Here is a 16,849-nt window from a genome sequence, read left to right as displayed (position 1 = left end):
GTTGTAAGCCGCAGGCCCCACAGCAGTCACTGCCTCCCTGAGCTTCCTTTTTGGGTCCCTCACTCCCCCACACCTTGTGCAGTAGCCTCTGTTGCTGACCCCAGGAGGAAGAACAGGCAGGAGGACTCATGCTCCCTGCCACTGCTCCTGGCTATGGGAATTTCTTCTTAGGGCCTTCATTTCCCAGCCTGAAGAATGGCTTTCTAATCTGCTCTGCTGGCTTACAGCTCTGTATGGTAAGGCCTGTAGAGAGGAGAATACAATGTGCTCGCTCCCCAAACCTGGATGGCGGGCCCCTCATGTGCCAGGCACTCATTAGGTACCAATGGCTTCAGTGCCACCAACTTAGCAAGATTCATAGTCCCCATCCTCACCATCTGTGGACCTGGTAGTTCAGCTTCTCTTGTACCAAAGTCTGAGATCAGAGAAGTTTTGGCTAATCAGCCATTTACTTTTGAGTATAAATTGCAACCTCTTCCTAAGTCTCTCTTAAGTTCTGGGCAGAAATCTACACATGGTATTAAGGAACAAAAATATAATTCAAATTGGCCCAAGGAGCAGAGGAGGTTATTGAAAAGCTCACAAGACCCCAAATTCAAGCCAGGCTGCACTTGAGTTTGGGAATCTGGATGCCTCAGACAGAGGCCACAGACTGATGCTCCTTGGTCAGAACTGAGCCACACCCAGTTTGGTTTCTGTGGCTACAGCTCTGATTGGTCCAACTTGGTCACAGACCTACATTTACACAGCATGCAGGAGACTGGAGCCAAGGCTACCTCAGTCCATGAACTGAGCCTGAGAGAGTGGTCCTCAGGGGAAAACTGGGGAGCTGCTCCTAAGAGACAAAGAGACACCACGTAGGAAGAAACTACAGCTGCTTCCCTCAGAGAACGTCTCATTTCACTTCGGAGAAATGGAGGCTTGCTTTGGGTGAGCTTTTAGCAAAGGTGGGGTTAGACCTTTAATGCTTTCAGAATTCCATGCCCAACCCAAGGATGCTCAAGCAGGTCCGTTCCCCTCCTTGGCTTGGAGTCTGAGAAGACCTGCAGTCAGCGTGACAGCACTGGAAATGACCAGCCAAGATAGCTGGCTTTTTTCTTTCTCTTCCATGTGGTACCTGCAGACTTAAGAGTAGAGAGCGTCCTGAGGATGGTCCTAGACACAGTCAAAAGTTCCGAGGCAATGTGGGACTGGGGGCAGCTTCCACTCTCAGTGCCTGTTTAGGAACCGCATTAGACAAGAAATGGTCGTGTGGGGGTTTTGGAAAGTTTGTCACAACTCTGTCTCAGGAGACCTCAAGACAAGCCTGAGAATCAAGTATCTCCTAATTACAGAAAGAAAACAAATGAAAATCAGAGAGGGAGGTGACTTGTCCAGTTTCACAACCAGTCTGTGGCAAACCCAGTACCCAAACTCCCAGGCTCAGCCTTCACTCTACATTGGAGGGTTCAGATATTAGTGTTTCCTCAAACTGTTCTATAAAATAGAAAGAAAAGAGAACTAATCTCACAGTACAAAACTAACTTTACCCTAATGCAATATGAGACACACACAGTTATGTTTCTGAAAAACATGGTTGCAAAAAAGTCTCAATAAAACTCTTGCAAACCAAATTCAACACACTCACCAACCATCCAGGTTGACTTCACCCCGGAGATGCAAGCATGGCTGGCAATGTTCACAAATCAGAAAATGTAATATTGATGCGTGGTTAACACATGGGTAGAATTAGGGACAGAAATCGCATGATCATCTCAATAAATTCAGTAAATGCCTTCAATAAAGTTCAACATGTCTTTGTGATAAAATCCCTGAAGTAACCAGGAATAGAAGGAATAGGTCCTCACAGAATAAAGGCTTTGTACCACAGACTGACAGTCAATGTGACAGTAGGTAGAAAAAAGCTGAAAACATTTCCTCACATATTAGGAATAAAATAAGTGCGCCTATTCTGTCCACTCTCGTTCAGTGTAGTGCTTCAAGTCTTAGCCAGAGTAATAAGACAAGAAGAATGAACACAAATAGAAAAGAAAGAAGTCAAATCATCCCTATTTGCAGATTACGTAATCCTATACTCTTGGGTTTCTGGGTTGGTTTTATTTGATTTGTTTTGAAACAGGGTCTCTCTGTAGTGCCAGGCTAGCCTTGAACTCTCTATGTATCTCAGACTAGTCTCAAATTCATGATGATCCTCCTACCTCAATCTCTTAAGTGCCGGGTTTACAGATATAAGCTGTCATGCCTGGTTTATGATACTGCACCCAAAAGCGCCTATAAATTTCACCAGAGCCGGGCGGTGGTGGCTCACGCCTTTAATCCCAGCACTCAGGATGCAGAGGAAGACGGATCTCTGTGAGTTCGAGGCCAGCCTGGTCTACAAGAGCTAGTTCCAGGACAGGAACCAAAAAGCTACGGAGAAACCCTGTCTCAAAAAAAAAAAAAAATTCTACCAGAAAACTCTTAGCCCTGATAAACACTTATACCTTGCATATAAAAAGTCAACATTAAAAATCAGTAGCTTTCCCATGTCTGCACAATGAACTGTAGAAAACTAAATCAGGAAAGAGAATCTTATTCATAACAGCTTTTAAAAACTACCCAGGAATAAATCTAACCAAAGAGGTAAAAGACCTCCACCGTAAAAAAAACTTCAAGACACCTAAGAAAGAAAATGAAGACACTTTCATGTTATGGATTAGCAGACTCAATATTGCGAAAATGGCTATGTTACTGAAAACAATATACAATTTCAACATAGTCCACCATCAAAATCCCAATGGTATTCTTCACAGAATTGAGGGAAAAACTTTCTTTCTCCCCTTCCCATCAATGACCCCCTTCTTCAGGCACTTCAAGTTAAACACACAAATCTAAAGGTTCAGAGCTAGGACCCTCATGTGAGGGGGAATGGTTGGCATCTGTTTTTCTAGGTATAGGTGACAGTTTACTGCCTTGGGTGCAGCGGCAGAAATGGTGGAGGAGTAGCCAAGAGCCTTGTGATTAGATTTAAAGCCTCTTCTGCAGAAGGAAATGCATGCCTAGTTTTTTGTTTGTTTTTTTTTTTTAAATCTGGCCACGAATCCACTCTTGGGGAGCTCATAAGCTCCAGGGGTGAACAAACTTCTATTATTTTGCTAACAGACATTGTACCAAACATCCATAGATTAATGCCACTCTCAGGTCTCATCAGAGAAGTTTCTCTGGTCAAGGCATGATGGTCAGTGCCGAAATCCACAGCTGATAAACTGAGTATGCACATGTAAAAGAATGGAAATAGATTCTTCTATCTCCTCTGGATAAAACCAGGTCAAAATGGACCCTCGTGCAAGACATGAAACTGCCGGGGAAGCATAGAAGAGAACTTTCTGGAGAGGACTCCAAGAATTATGAATGACCTTGTGTGAAATCGCTCTGCAGTCTGTGGAACTGAGAAAGGTATTTTCCAGCTGTAAGTCAGAAAAGTGATTGATAACTGTAATATTAAAACTGCAAAAGTTAAATATCAAAAACCCAGATCTAGAAGTGGGATATGGACTGGATAGGTGGTTCTCAAAGAAAGAAATGCAGATGGCCAATAGTACTTGAAAAAAAAAATTAACATCTTTAGTCAACAGGGAAATGCAACTCCACTGAGATTCTCGCTCACCCAGTCAGAATGGCTATCATCAAGAAAGCAAATGAGGCTGTGGTAGGAGGGTTGCCACGAGTCCTGGGCTCGTCTGGGATCCATCTTGAGAGCCTGTCTCAACAAAAGAAAGCTGAAAGCCAAGGACAAATGCTGGAGAGGACGTGAAGAAAGGACCCCTGTCCCTGCTGGCTGACGGGAGCGAAAGCTAGAGCAGCCACTATGGAAACCAGCATGAAGGTTCCTCAAAAACACTGACCAGCGCTGCCATCTGACCCAGCTGTCTCCTCTGGGCTGTCAGTCAGCACAGCCGCACATCCTCGTCTGCTGCCACACTAATCACAGCAGCCAGGACGTGGAACCACTGCAGGTCTCCCAGCAGCTGCACGGATGGCGAGATGAAACGCATGTGCAGAATGGAGGATTAGTCTGCGCTAAAGAAGAATAAGTAGCACAATTCTTAGGAAAGAGGATGAAACTAAAGATGCTAAGCCAATTAAGACCAACTCTGGAAGACAAATAGCATGGATTCTCTCAAATGCAGAATCCAGATATAAATTTGCATCTTTATGAGTGGTGTGTGAGGGAGGGGATTGAGGGAAGAGAGATGATAAATATGACATAGAAGCAGACTGTAGGAAATACGTATGTCACAGAATCTCTCACTTTAGCCACTTTAATGTGTAGTTCAGTGGCATTTAAATATTTATAATGTACCACCGTTGTCATCATCCACCTCCATAACCCCCATCATCTGCTAAAACCGAAGATGCCTCCATTCAACAAAACTCGCCACACCCCGCTGCAGGCCACAACCAATCTACCACTGTCTAGAGCAGTGGCTTCTCCATATGAATGTGGCTTCCGTTCTGTGTGTTCAGGTTTCTCTTCTCGACTCGATCCATGCAGCAAAAGCCATGTCCCGACACTTTACTGTAAAGAGCGCGGGTGCTCTGAGCAGGTGACCAGCCACGGAGGTAGCTCAGCAGTAGAATACTCCCCGGCAAGCCTGACAGCTTGAGTTTGGGTCCACAGAACTGCATAAAAACTGGACACAGAAGCACAGGTGCCTAATCCCCATGCACCCTTACGGGAGAATTGGAGGTGGAGGAAAGAATGGGTCCGCTGAAGCTCTCGGCCCAGCTAGCCTGGAAGATGCAGTAGAGAACAAGGTGCTGTGGACATCCCTTTTGTAAGGGGTGAGTTTACCCTGGAGCTGAGTGACCGCAGACAGGAATGCAGGTCAGTCCAAATTCCATGATCCAACATGGAGAAGTCTCATGAAGGTTTGTTTTGGCTTTGTTTTTCTGTTTGTTTGGTTTTGGTTTTTGGTTTCTTGAAACAGGGTTTTTCTGTGTAACAGCCCTGGCTGTCCTGGAACTCACTCTGCAGAAAAGGCTGGCCTCAAACTCACAGAGATCTGCCTGTTTCTGCTTCTCAAGTGCTGGGATTAAAAGCATGCGCCATCACCACCTGACTCATGAAGTTTTTATAGTAGCAAGACAAAGAGAATCATGAATCAAGACATTTTTGGTTGTGAACCTAGCCTTTAACGGCTGAGCCATCTCTCCAGCCTGAGACATTTTTTAAATACGTCAGTGGGAACAGGAGTTAGGTGGTTACTGCAGAGAGGGAGAGTCTCCGCTCTAGGCTCTAGATGCTGCCGGCTCGCTTTCTTAGCCCTTCACTTGGTGGAAAATCGGGTTTGTTAAATCAGTCCATTCCAGAAGGTTTCTATGTTAGCCACAGGATGTTAGAAGTGGCCAAGGAATGGCTATTTAGGAAACTCAGGATAGCATGTAATTAGGCTTAACCGTTCTTGGGCTTGGCTGCAACCTCTCTCTGTACATCACTGGGGATCTAATCCGTTAATCAGCCGCCTCCGTAGACTCCGCCCCTTTCCAGGAATATTCCTTCACTAAGCTCTGTCTCAGAACGCGGTGGAGGAAAGGGCTAGCCACCAAGGCTGTCCTCTGAACCACCTACACACATGCTGTGGCATGGGCACACCTGCTCCAAAGTGATGGGAATTTCCTGTTTCAAAAGTTCCTGCTGTGTGGAGGCTGCAGATTCCCCTTGTCTCTTAGCCATTTGTTTGTGTGTTATCTGGTAGGGGGTGGGGCTCGAACTCAAGGCCCCTCTATGCCTAGCAAGTGCTGTACCACTGAGTCATGCCTCCTACCGCATGTCCCCATTTGGTGGCACATCTGCTCATAAATAGAAATATTAGGGCTGAGGTTTCCATGGGGCTCACTGTGCCCAGCCATTTCACTTCTGTCAGCAACCTTAGAAAACCCACCCTGTGAGACAGAGCCCACCATCCAGGCTGGGACATAGCTCAGTGCTTGGGTTCTTCAACATTTATGCTGTCCTGGGTTCCATTCACAGCCCGGGAAAGGAAGGGAGAAAGAAAGAGAAAAAAAAAGAGAACCCCACTATCCTTTCTGAGAGGGGCCTGGGACTGGGTCTTCATGAATATGTAAATAATCCATGTAAATGATGCTTAATAAGCGCTCTGTGATTGGGGCCAGCAGATTCACCGCAGCAGCACCGCCCTGCCTCGGGCAGCAAGTTCCTCCGACTGATCAAAACGTACCAAGTGTACTGTGATCTTATGCAAAGTAAAACACACACCCAAGATGACACTTCATTTCCCAGAACTTTTCTCACAGATCAAGAGATGCTGGTTTCAGGTTTAAAGTAGCAAGCAGTTGATTCATTGTCATGAAATTTCAGATTAATGCTCTAGCGCTCCAGGAATCTGACCGTGTTCTCACTTGTACATGCCGGTAAATAGAAGAAATCATGTTGGGTTTTGGCTCTTGTTCAAGACTTAAATTGTTTATTTTGAGAGAGGGTCTCGTGTAACCCAGGTTGGCTTTAACAGCTTAAGTATAACTGAATTTTCCCATCTGAGCACTATCCAGACCCAAGCCTTCTTAGCTTCTGCGATCCCATGAGATGGAGTGTGTCCAGTGGTCTGGTCATAATAGAAGCGAGTTCTCGCTGCCCTAGAGCCGTGCAATGCCGGGGAAGCCAGCACTTCCTCCACAGTGGCTTGTAGCCTGCTTTCTCAGCAAACACATGAAAGAAGAAATACTTGAGTCACTCTACCGTCAAGTTTTCATGTATGCGCTGCTGGAATCCATCCCTAGGTCCCAATCCCAGGGTCTCACACATGCAAAATTGGCCCTCTATCACCAAGCTATGCCCTCAGCACCCTACAATTAAGTTACTAGGTCAGCACCCAGGTGTGGTGACACGCAGCTATAATCCTGGCACCAGGAGGCTGAGACAGAAAGAATGTAAGTTTGAGGCTAGCCTGGGCTACATAGCAAGGCGGTCTCAAACAAACAGGTGAACGTGTTTCCTCTGAGGAATACAGCGGCAAAGCTGGAGAGGTCTGCCCCTAAGAGGTGGGGTCCTAGCTCCTCTAAGGCCCCCCAGAACTGCCATCACCCTGGCTAGAGGCCGCAGCATTCTCCCCACAGGGCCTGTACCCTGCTTCCATAGTCCCACACACTTCTCCCAACCAGTGATTCAGCCTAAAGTGCTATTGATGCCCTGGAGATGCAGCGCAATGGGGTAACAGTCGGTCTGGAAAATAAAAATAAAGTAAAAATGCCCAAATTGAACCCCAAAGCCTCCACAGTTCCCACCCTCCTTAGAGGAAAACCCAGTTCCTTCCGGCCTGTGAGATGTGTGGTCTTGTCACGTACCTTTCCTGCTTGGAGAGCCCCACCCCTCCAAATACATCTCAACCCTGGGGCCTTGGCACTTGCTGGTTCTGCTGCCTGCCAGACTCTGCCTTCAGAGAGTCAGTTGTGGGACTCAGAAACCGGGGCTAATGTCACGTAAGAAAGGCCTTCCCTAGCTGTCCTGTCTCCAGAGCCCTGCCCGGTAGTCCCCCACAGTGGCACACCTCACACTTGTCACCAAATTTGTCCTATCAGTTACCTGTCCGTGACCTTGTTATCTTGTCTCCTTTTCATCTCCAGTTGAGCTTCATCAGACATGTACTGGCCTGTCTTATTCATGGTTTAGAAAAACTAACATAAATGCTGGCAGGGAATGGGGCTCAGTTGGAAGATTGCTTACCCAGCATGCACAGAGTCCTGGTGGACCCCAGTTCCACATAGGTGGTATGTGAGGCTGTGTGCTTGTAGTTGGCAGCACTTGGGAGGTGGAGACAGAGGTCATCCTCAGCGACACAGCTGAGTTGCAGGCTAGGCTAGGATACAGGAGAACCTGTCTTTTTTTTTTTTTTTAAGTGTAACTTGAATGAACAAATGAATGAATGAATGACCAGCTAAATCCACTAGAAAGAAGAGGAAAGGAAGGGAGGATGAGAAAGAAGGATAGAGTTATAAGTCAACCGTAATACAAGGAATGTGGTGCCCAGTTATTTTTCTGGATTACTGGAACCAAGCTACACACCTTCATTGTTGGGACTTAGCACACAGTGGCAATGTCGGGGTGCTGGGGCCCCATCCAGAGGCTGTACTGAGTGGTCCCCATTGCTACAGTTTTCTCCATCCTTCCAGTGCTCCGCAGTAGGGGTGGAGAACCTCCTGGGACTGCGGGTAGGAACGACAAGTGAGGTGTGGTGGTGTGCAGGGGCCATGCATCCGCTCAGTTTCCTAACCCCAAGCCGACACTGCCCACCACTCACATCCCCCACGCTGCTCCACAGCTCTGCCGTGCTGATTCCGTTAGTCTCGCCAGTTTCCTAATGGACTCCCCACTCTGCTGGTACTAGAGCCCAGGATACCATGTGGGCTCTGGCCAAGCAGCATGGCAGATGAGTCAGGAAGCAGCTGAGGACCCAGTTTCACTCGGGACTGGCAGGCAGGTTGGGGCTGTGAAGACTCCTGTCTTCCCTTCTTTTGGCTACAGGATGGGATGCATGAAGTCCAAGTTCCTTCGAGATGGAAGCAAGGTCTCGAAAACAGAGCCAAGTGCCAATCAGAAGGGTCCTGTGTATGTGCCGGATCCCACGTCCTCCAGCAAGCTGGTGAGTATGACACCTCAGGGAGCTATCCAGCCCTTTCTGACCCTGGCCCAATTAAGTGAATTTAGGGTAGGATGGCACCCATGAGCCACCTCTAGCATGCTTCCCCAGGCATGGAAGCTGCTTCTTATGTGGCAACCAGGGCCTGGCTCAGGTCTCTGCCTCACAATCTAGTCAAGTGTGGGCCCTGAGCCTGGGCCCTGTCTACAGCAGTGCAAGCAGACCCATGACAACAGCAGTAGCATGGCTGTCCATCTGCCTGGCCAGGGTATAACAGCAGTCCCAGCAAGGAGAGTAGCAGTGCTATTGGGGCAGAGGGATGTCATGGTGGACAAAGGACTGTTGCTCAAGTGGGAAGACCAGAGTCTGGATGCCCAGTGGCATCTACAATCCCGGCACTCAGAGACAGAGACAGGCTCTCCAGAGTAAGCTGGCTAGACAGGCTGGCCAGTGAGACACCCTCCCTCCATACATAAGGTGGAGAGTGATGGAGGAAGGCATCCACTCCAGGGGCTCCATACATGTGTGCACCATATACACACATAGCTGTACACAGATGTACACACACATGAACATGCATAAACGTACTTTACATACATGCAAAACAAAAACAGCAATAGTGGATCTATTAGTTACTTTTCTTTTATCGCGATAAAACACCATGACCAAGGCGACTTAGAGAAGAAGGGGTTATTTGGCCTCATAGTTCTAGAGGATGCGAGCCCATGATGGCGGAGCAGAGGCAGCAGGCAGTAGGCATGGTGCCTGGCGCAAAAGCTGAACGTTCACATCTTGAGCCATAGAGAAGAAACCAGAAATGGTATGAGTCTTTTAACTCTCAAAACCCACCCCCAGTGACATACTTCCTCCAGCAAGGCCACACCTCCTCAGCCTCCCAAACAGTGCCATCAGGTGGGGACCAAGTGTTCAAAGGCAGGAGCCTATGCAGACCACCACAGTGGCTGTAGGAGCAACAGCAGGAGTGCTTAACAAAAGGAAGGTGTAATACAGGAAGTGGGAGATAGCTCAGTCCACACAGTGCTTCCCACATAAGCCCAAGAACCTGCGTTCAATCCCTAGAACTCAAGGTTTATTTTAAAAAAGAAAGGCCGAGCTGGGTGGTGGTGGCACACTCCTTTAATTCCAGCACTTGGAAGGCAGAGGCAGGAGGATCCCTGTGAGTTTGAGACCAGCCTGGTCTACAGAGTGAGTTCCAGGACAATCCCAAGCCTGCTCCAAAGGCATACAGTCCCTTCACCCAGTGACAGCCCACTGTGAAGGCAAACCCTTCCCCCAGGTCCAGCCAGCCTTCTGAGCCCTTTTCCATGTGTGAGGCTCTGAATACAACTATTCCTGGGAAGGGGAAATAGTGCAATAGTGACCTCCCTCTCTTTGTACGTGACTTCTGTTCACACAGCCTGGTTACACAAACTTCTCACACTGGTGACGTCACATCCGAGTTGGTTACATACCATTACCCTTAGCCATTCCTGGGTCTTTTCCTCACTTGAGAAGCCCTGGTTCCAAAGGACAGCTTTGGGTTGTCCTTCCTGAGGACAGATGACGGGGTGCAGTCGTCAGCTCATGTTGCTCCCTCCTTCTTAGTTCTGGCCCAGAGGTGGAGGTAAGAGAAGAGAAGGTTTCTCAGAGAAGGTGTTCCCAGGCTAAATCTGTTTGAGAAACCCTGAATGACATAGGCACCTTCCTTAAGGACATCTTAGAACCTTTAAGAATCTTTCAAAACAAACAAACAAAAATCAAGTATCCCTCGGTGCTCCCTCAAATGAATATGTGTGATGGGGCACACTCTTGTTGAAGATAAAAAGTCATGAATTACAGAACTCCGCAAGTGACACATCCCCTAAAGGCATTGTTAACGTTTGATATGAACATTTAAAAATCCTTTTCCATGCATTTACCAATCCACCACCAAGTGTGTGTCCACAGGAAATATGTGTACGTGTTTGATATAAATATATAATGATCCATTTGTTTGTATGCTTGCTTTTGAAGACAGGGTCTCACTCTGCAGCCCAGGCTTCTTGGCACTCACAGCCATTCTGCTTGGCCCCCAGAGTTGCCACTTCATGTGTGTACCACTATGCCCAGCTCCGATAATGTAATGTTCAGCAGATGTCTTAGTTAGGGTTTTTATCACTGTGAAGACACCATGACCACAGCAACTTTTATAAAAAAATTCCATTGGGGTGGCTCACACTTTCAGAGGTTCAGTCCATTACCATTATGGTGAGACATGGTGGTGTGTAGGCAGACATGGTGCTGGAGAAACAGCTGAGTATCCTACATCTTGACTTGCAGGCAACAGGAAGTGGTCTAAGACATTGGGTATGGCTTGAACACGTATGAGATCTCAAAGCCTGTCTCCGCAGTAACACACTTCCTCCAACAAGATCACACCTACTCCAACAAGGCCACACCTCCAAATAGTGCCACTCCCTTTGGGGGCCATTTTCTTTCAAACCACCACAGCAGAAGTAGCTGTTAGCACCCAGCAACAACTGTGAAGTCCTCTAAGTGATGCTTAGAGCCCCATGGTCCTGGTGGCCATACCTTTTTGGCTGAACTCTCAGATTGCTCCATATGCATGATGGAGTCTGTCCCTGAGAAACCTGGTACCCAAGGTACCTTCAGACATCTCTAAAAAAAAAAAACACTGATCTAGACCAGTTCCCTCACTTTGTGGGAGGATCAGTCCAGCCTTCTCCAGTATTCCACAGCAAGAGCCCAGGTTACAACCTAAGACATCTCCATCCTTGAACAAGCTCTGCCCCTTATTATACCCAAGTGACCCAACTTATGCCTGTAATCCTCTCCTACAAGGACCTAGGGCCAGAACAAGATGTCCTTAGGTGTCCTTTCAAGACAGGTTCCTCATACTTTAGACCCATGTCTGTAGACAGAGACTGTTTGTTTGTTTCCTGGCTGCCCAGACCTGAAATAATCACACAGAAACTGTATTAATTACAACACTACTTGGTCAATAGCTTAGGCTTCTTATTAAGTAATTCTTACATCTTAAATTGACCCATTTCTATTAATCTGTGTATTGCCACGTGGCTGTGGCCTACCAGTAAGGTTCCATCCAGTGTCTGTCTCCTTCAGCTGCTACATGACTTCTCTCTGACTCTGCCTCCTTTTTTCCAGGATTCAGTTTAGTTTTTCCTACCTAGCTCTATTCTGCCCTGCCACAGGCCAAAGCGGCTTCTTTATAAACCAATAGTAATAAAACATATTTACTGCATACAGAGGGGAATCCCACATTCCCTCCCCTTTTATGTCTAAATTGAAAGGAAGGTTTTAATTTTAATATAGTAAAATTACATATAACAAAACAGGTACCAAGCAAGGATTATAGTTATAATATTTAGTCCATTTACATTTGACAAATTTAGGAAAATACGCTATCATCTATCCTATCTTCATGATTTTAAAATTTTATATCTAATTTATCCTTTATCATAACTAATGAAAATTCTAACTATCTTTATTCAACTTTTCAAAGACCCCAGAATATTGCCTAAGTTAACAGGAAGTGTATTGTAAGCAACTTCCAAAACTCTAGAATTGACAGAGACATCTCACTGCCTAGATAGTCACCCAAAGTTCTTCTCTAACATTGGGGCATCCATCTTCAGCCTACAGGTCCATAGTATCCGGCAGACTTCTCCATGAAACAGAAAATTTCAAAGACTGTTTTGCCTCTATTGGCAGTTTGTCAGTCACTTTCTTCTGTGTCCTGCAGAATGTCTGGCAGACTCTTTCATGAAGCAGGAATCCTGAAGGACTGTCTCACCTTCCTTAGGCAACTTCAGCAGTCATTTCTCTGTGGTTCCTGTTGTTTATACAGCATACCATCAAGCAGTCCAGGCAAGAGCAGTTTCTTGCCCAAATGGCCAATAAACTCCATAAGGAGCCTCTTCGATGACCATCTTCCTCTTGAAGGAGATTGGTGCTGCCAGGAGCAGCTGTGTCTCATTGTCATGAAAAGTCCTAAGTTCTTAAAACATTTTAAATGCCATATCCTATTAGTCTTTGAAAGGTTTGAAAAATAACTATCCATCTGAAATATATCTCTGTACATCTAGAAAACATAACTGACTACAAGCTTGATTATTATAGATGACTATCAACCTGTATTTCTTAATTATACATTACATTTTTAAATGAGCTATACAAACACAATACCTTAATCAAGAGCAGAAGTATACATATAACAAAATTGACCTTAAAATTGTATCAATAAACCAAGATCCATACCAATGCAAAATATTCATCTCTATACATGTCCTTCTCCTGTTTCTTCCTGCAGGGGCCAAGCAACAGCAACAGCATGCCCCCAGGGTTTGTGGAGGGTGAGTATCTGGAATCAGGGGTTGTGGCATTGCGTGCCATCTATTAACTTAGGTTTTGTGTTGTAGCTAGTAGGAAAAAGTCAAAAAAACACCTATATCAGTTTGGTTGTGTGTGTGTGTGTGTGAGAGAGAGAGAGAGAGAGAGAGAGAGAGAGAGAGAGAGATGCTGTGATAAAACACCATGACCAAAAGCACTTTGGGGAGGAAAGGGTTTATTTTCTCTTATAACTCACAGGTCACAGTCCCTCACTGAGGGAAGTCAGAATAGGAAGTCATCAGGAGGCTAGAAACAGGAACTGACGCAGAGATCACCAAGGAACAGAGTTTACTGGCTTGCCCAACCTGCTTTCTTATACAATCAGCTGTCCAAGGGAAGCACAGCCCACAGTGGACTGAACCTTCCCACATCAACCATCAATCAAGAAAACAATGCCCTACCGGCTTGCCCACAGGCCGGTCTGACTTAGGCAGTTCTTTACCTGACGTTCCCTCTTCCCCGGTGACTCTGGTTTGTGTCAAGTTGGTAAAAACTAACCAGCACACCATCCTTGAATATCCTCTGAATTACCCGAGTTCCTTCCCAGGGCTCCCGTGTTTCTAGAGCGTTGCCCTGCGATGTGGACAAAGTCAGCATCACACCCAGCCCTGAAGGCTGTTCAGTCAGGCAAAGAAGTCGGGTGCCCGGGGGTTCAGAGTGGGGTGCTGGGGACTGCATCTCCCTTCCCGGCAGGCTCTGAAGACGTCATCGTGGTTGCGCTTTACGACTACGAGGCCATTCACCGTGAAGACCTCAGCTTCCAGAAGGGAGACCAGATGGTGGTCCTGGAAGAGTGAGTTCTAGCCTGCTCCCCCTAAGACACACCCACCCGCGGGGCTTACAGTCCTGTTTTGCATCAGTAAAGAACCCTAGAGCCTGTCTGACTCTGGGAGTAAAGGACAGATAAAAATCTGACCACATGCCATAGAGGAGGAAGGGCTTGCTGGGGTAACAGGAGCGGTGACAGGGACTGTGCCCTTCCAGGCGGGTGTTCTCCGCAAAGCCTCCCTAAGGCTCCTGGGACTGGGCTTCAGGTGTCCCCGCAGGCCTGGCCCCTCCAGGAGGCTTTGCACTCAGACATCCGGTGTCTCTGAGGCCCCCACCTGTGATCGTCACAGCTCTCACCATCAGGGGTCGCTACAAGAGTTCAGATTGTACTGAGATCCCGGAATGGGACCTGGCCATGCACAGGCAAACCCTGAGCCCACAGCCTTCTTCTCCAGGCCCCAGCTGAACCACTTAATGTGAGTGCTTCCTGGACACAGGTCCTGGATTGGGTAAGGGTAGTCCAGTTATGGCTGGAATTCAGGAAAGAGAAGGGATCTAAAGACCTGGCATGTGATCTGTGACCCCAAACTCCTGTGGAGACCATCATCTTCCCTACCCTAGTCCTGGGCCCGTGTTGGGTGCCCTGCACCTCACCCTCCTGGTTTCCTGAGTGTGTAAAGAGGGGGAACTTTCTAGGCCAGAGTGGAGACCACAAGAGACTGAAAGGTTCCTGTGCTCTTCTTTCCCTCCTTTCCCTTAGGTCTGGGGAGTGGTGGAGGGCGCGATCCCTGGCTACCCGGAAAGAAGGCTACATCCCAAGCAATTACGTGGCTCGTGTTAACTCTTTGGAGACAGAGGAGTAAGTGTTCTATCCCTGCCCAGCCCCTCTTCCTGGGGCTCTCAGCTTGGCTGGTTCTTTCCCATGCTTCAGTCACAGAGGCCTCTCCTAACACCCTGTCCAAGATGGCCCCCAAGAAGCCTGTTTTTCACTTCCTTCTGAACATATCCCACTGGCAAAAAGGGACATTGGTTTTTCTGGTTGTCTGCATGTGCACAGTCTGCCTCCCTCTTGAGAATGAGCTCTGGAGTTAGGCTGTCTGGGTTCTAATTCTGTCTCTTCCACTTCCAAGCTGCATGACCGCAGACAAGCTATATGTCCTCTTGGTTCTCCAGTTTGATCACTATAAAATAAGAATAATAAAGGTGACAATTGCATAGAGTTGGGTCTCTTGGTAAAGTTGGGGCTGGAGGTTTGGTGGTTAAGAACACTTGCTGCCTTTCCAGAAAACTCGTTTGATTCCTGACACAGAGGTTCACAACTGCTTTTAATTCCAGGGGATCTGACATCTTTCTAGATTCCATGGACACCATCTCTCTCTCTCTCTCTCTCTCTCTCACACACACACACACACACACACACACACACACACACACATATGGTGTGGGGGAGAAATAATTAAAAACAAACGGATGAACTATTCATACACTTCTTTAATCCCCAGCACTAGGGAGGCAGAGGCAGGCAGATCTCTGTGAGTTCAAGGATAGCCTGTCTATATAGTAAGTTCTAGGACAGCCAGAGCTACATAGTGAGACCCTGTCTTAGAGAATAAAAAAGATGAATGTTAGCTATTTTTCTCCCTTTTTGATAACCGAGGAAGCAGAGAACAGAATGGAGTCACCTGTCAGGGTTAAGGCACGCTGACATCTTCTCGGGACCCCATCGGGTACACAAACTGCTCCTTATCCTGGCTAGGGTGAGAACTGCTTCAGCTGCTTCAACAAGAACTTTCCATCAGTACCCAAAATAGCGGGGGGTGGGAGAAAGAGAGAGAGAGAGAATAGCTGTTTCCACCAACTCACATCCAAAAGTAAGAAAAACGCTACCTGAAGTCAGGTGTTTGGGTGGGCTCTGCCCAGTATGGCCTGGGCATCATGTGAACAGAACATGCCGGTCCATCCTGAGGCTCACAGTGTCCTCATTCATTCCTGGCAGGTGGTTCTTCAAGGGTACCAGTCGGAAGGATGCAGAGCGCCAACTCCTGGCTCCTGGCAATGTGCTAGGCTCCTTCATGATCAGGGACAGTGAGACCACCAAAGGTGATGCCTGTCCTCCCTGCCTTCCTGCGCCCCATGGTGCCAGCTCCAACCCTAGGGACATTCTCTGAGGAAGGCTGAGCAGCTCAGTCAAGTGGCCGTGCTGCCAGGTTTTCTGCTCTGAGCAGTGGGAAGGCTGAGGGTCTTTGCTGGGTGGCTCTCCTCAGTTCCAGCAGATGCAGGCTTAGGTCAATGGAAGTGGTTTGAACCCTGACGGCAAACAAACCTCCTGCTGACACTTTGTCCCCACTAGCTCCTGGCTGAATTTTTTACTGTATCCTGTCTACAAGTCCCATTCCTCCTTGGTGAAGAAAACAGTCTGGGATGAGCTAAAGCTAGACCCAAAACCACCTCTGGGACTCACTCAAAATTCTCTCTTGGTGGGGGCAGTGAGATTGCTTAGCCAGAGATGCCTGATGTCAAGTTTGACAACCTGAGTTTGATTCCCAGAAGCTACATGGAAAAAGGAAAGAACCGACTCCTGAGGATTGTCCTCTGACCTCTACAAGCATGCCACGACATGCATGCCCTACCCCATAAAGATATAAGGGGGAGTTCTTTGGGGACATGTGGATAAGAAGAAGTCATGGATAGATGTCCGGAGTCTTGTCCTGAAGTTTCTGTACTGAAAAAGTGGCATCTTGAGTGGGTGTTTTAAAATATATGTATTTAAAATTTATATTATATGTATACATATAACCTCAAACCACAGAGAATGGCTCCCCCAGCACTGCCCCAGTGAGTTTCCCAGGGCAGCACCGCGGCAGGCGCCGAGTTTAGACTCCACAGGTGCAGTGAGCCTTTGATTGTCATTTGCTCTCAAAGTCACTTGATTTGAACAGGTCAAACCAGTTGTATAAAGTGTGACCTTATTGTAACTGTGAGGCACATAGTTTTGGGGACATTGAGGGCATTTGTGTGTCTGGGACCAGTTCTTC

The 16,849-nt window shown here is 47.2% G+C and overlaps 1 protein-coding gene across 2 annotated transcripts in view; it reads left to right on the top strand.

Moving 5' to 3' along the window:
- Hck (HCK proto-oncogene, Src family tyrosine kinase) overlaps positions 1-16,849 on the top strand; it is a 64,901-nt gene that overhangs the window by 26,706 nt on the left and 21,346 nt on the right. For both annotated transcript variants that reach the window (XM_057780596.1, XM_057780597.1), the window contains exons 2-6: positions 8,522-8,639; positions 12,967-13,009; positions 13,740-13,839; positions 14,575-14,673; positions 15,811-15,914. In XM_057780596.1, coding sequence (XP_057636579.1) covers positions 8,523-8,639; positions 12,967-13,009; positions 13,740-13,839; positions 14,575-14,673; positions 15,811-15,914 — 463 coding nt within the window. In that variant the 5' untranslated portion in view covers position 8,522. The remainder of the gene's footprint in view (positions 1-8,521; positions 8,640-12,966; positions 13,010-13,739; positions 13,840-14,574; positions 14,674-15,810; positions 15,915-16,849) is intronic.

The sequence above is a fragment of the Chionomys nivalis genome, chromosome 9 (genome assembly GCF_950005125.1).
Source record: "Chionomys nivalis chromosome 9, mChiNiv1.1, whole genome shotgun sequence".
In the NCBI taxonomy this organism is placed as follows: Eukaryota; Metazoa; Chordata; class Mammalia; order Rodentia; family Cricetidae; genus Chionomys; species Chionomys nivalis.
This window is presented reverse-complemented; position numbering and strand designations above follow the sequence as displayed.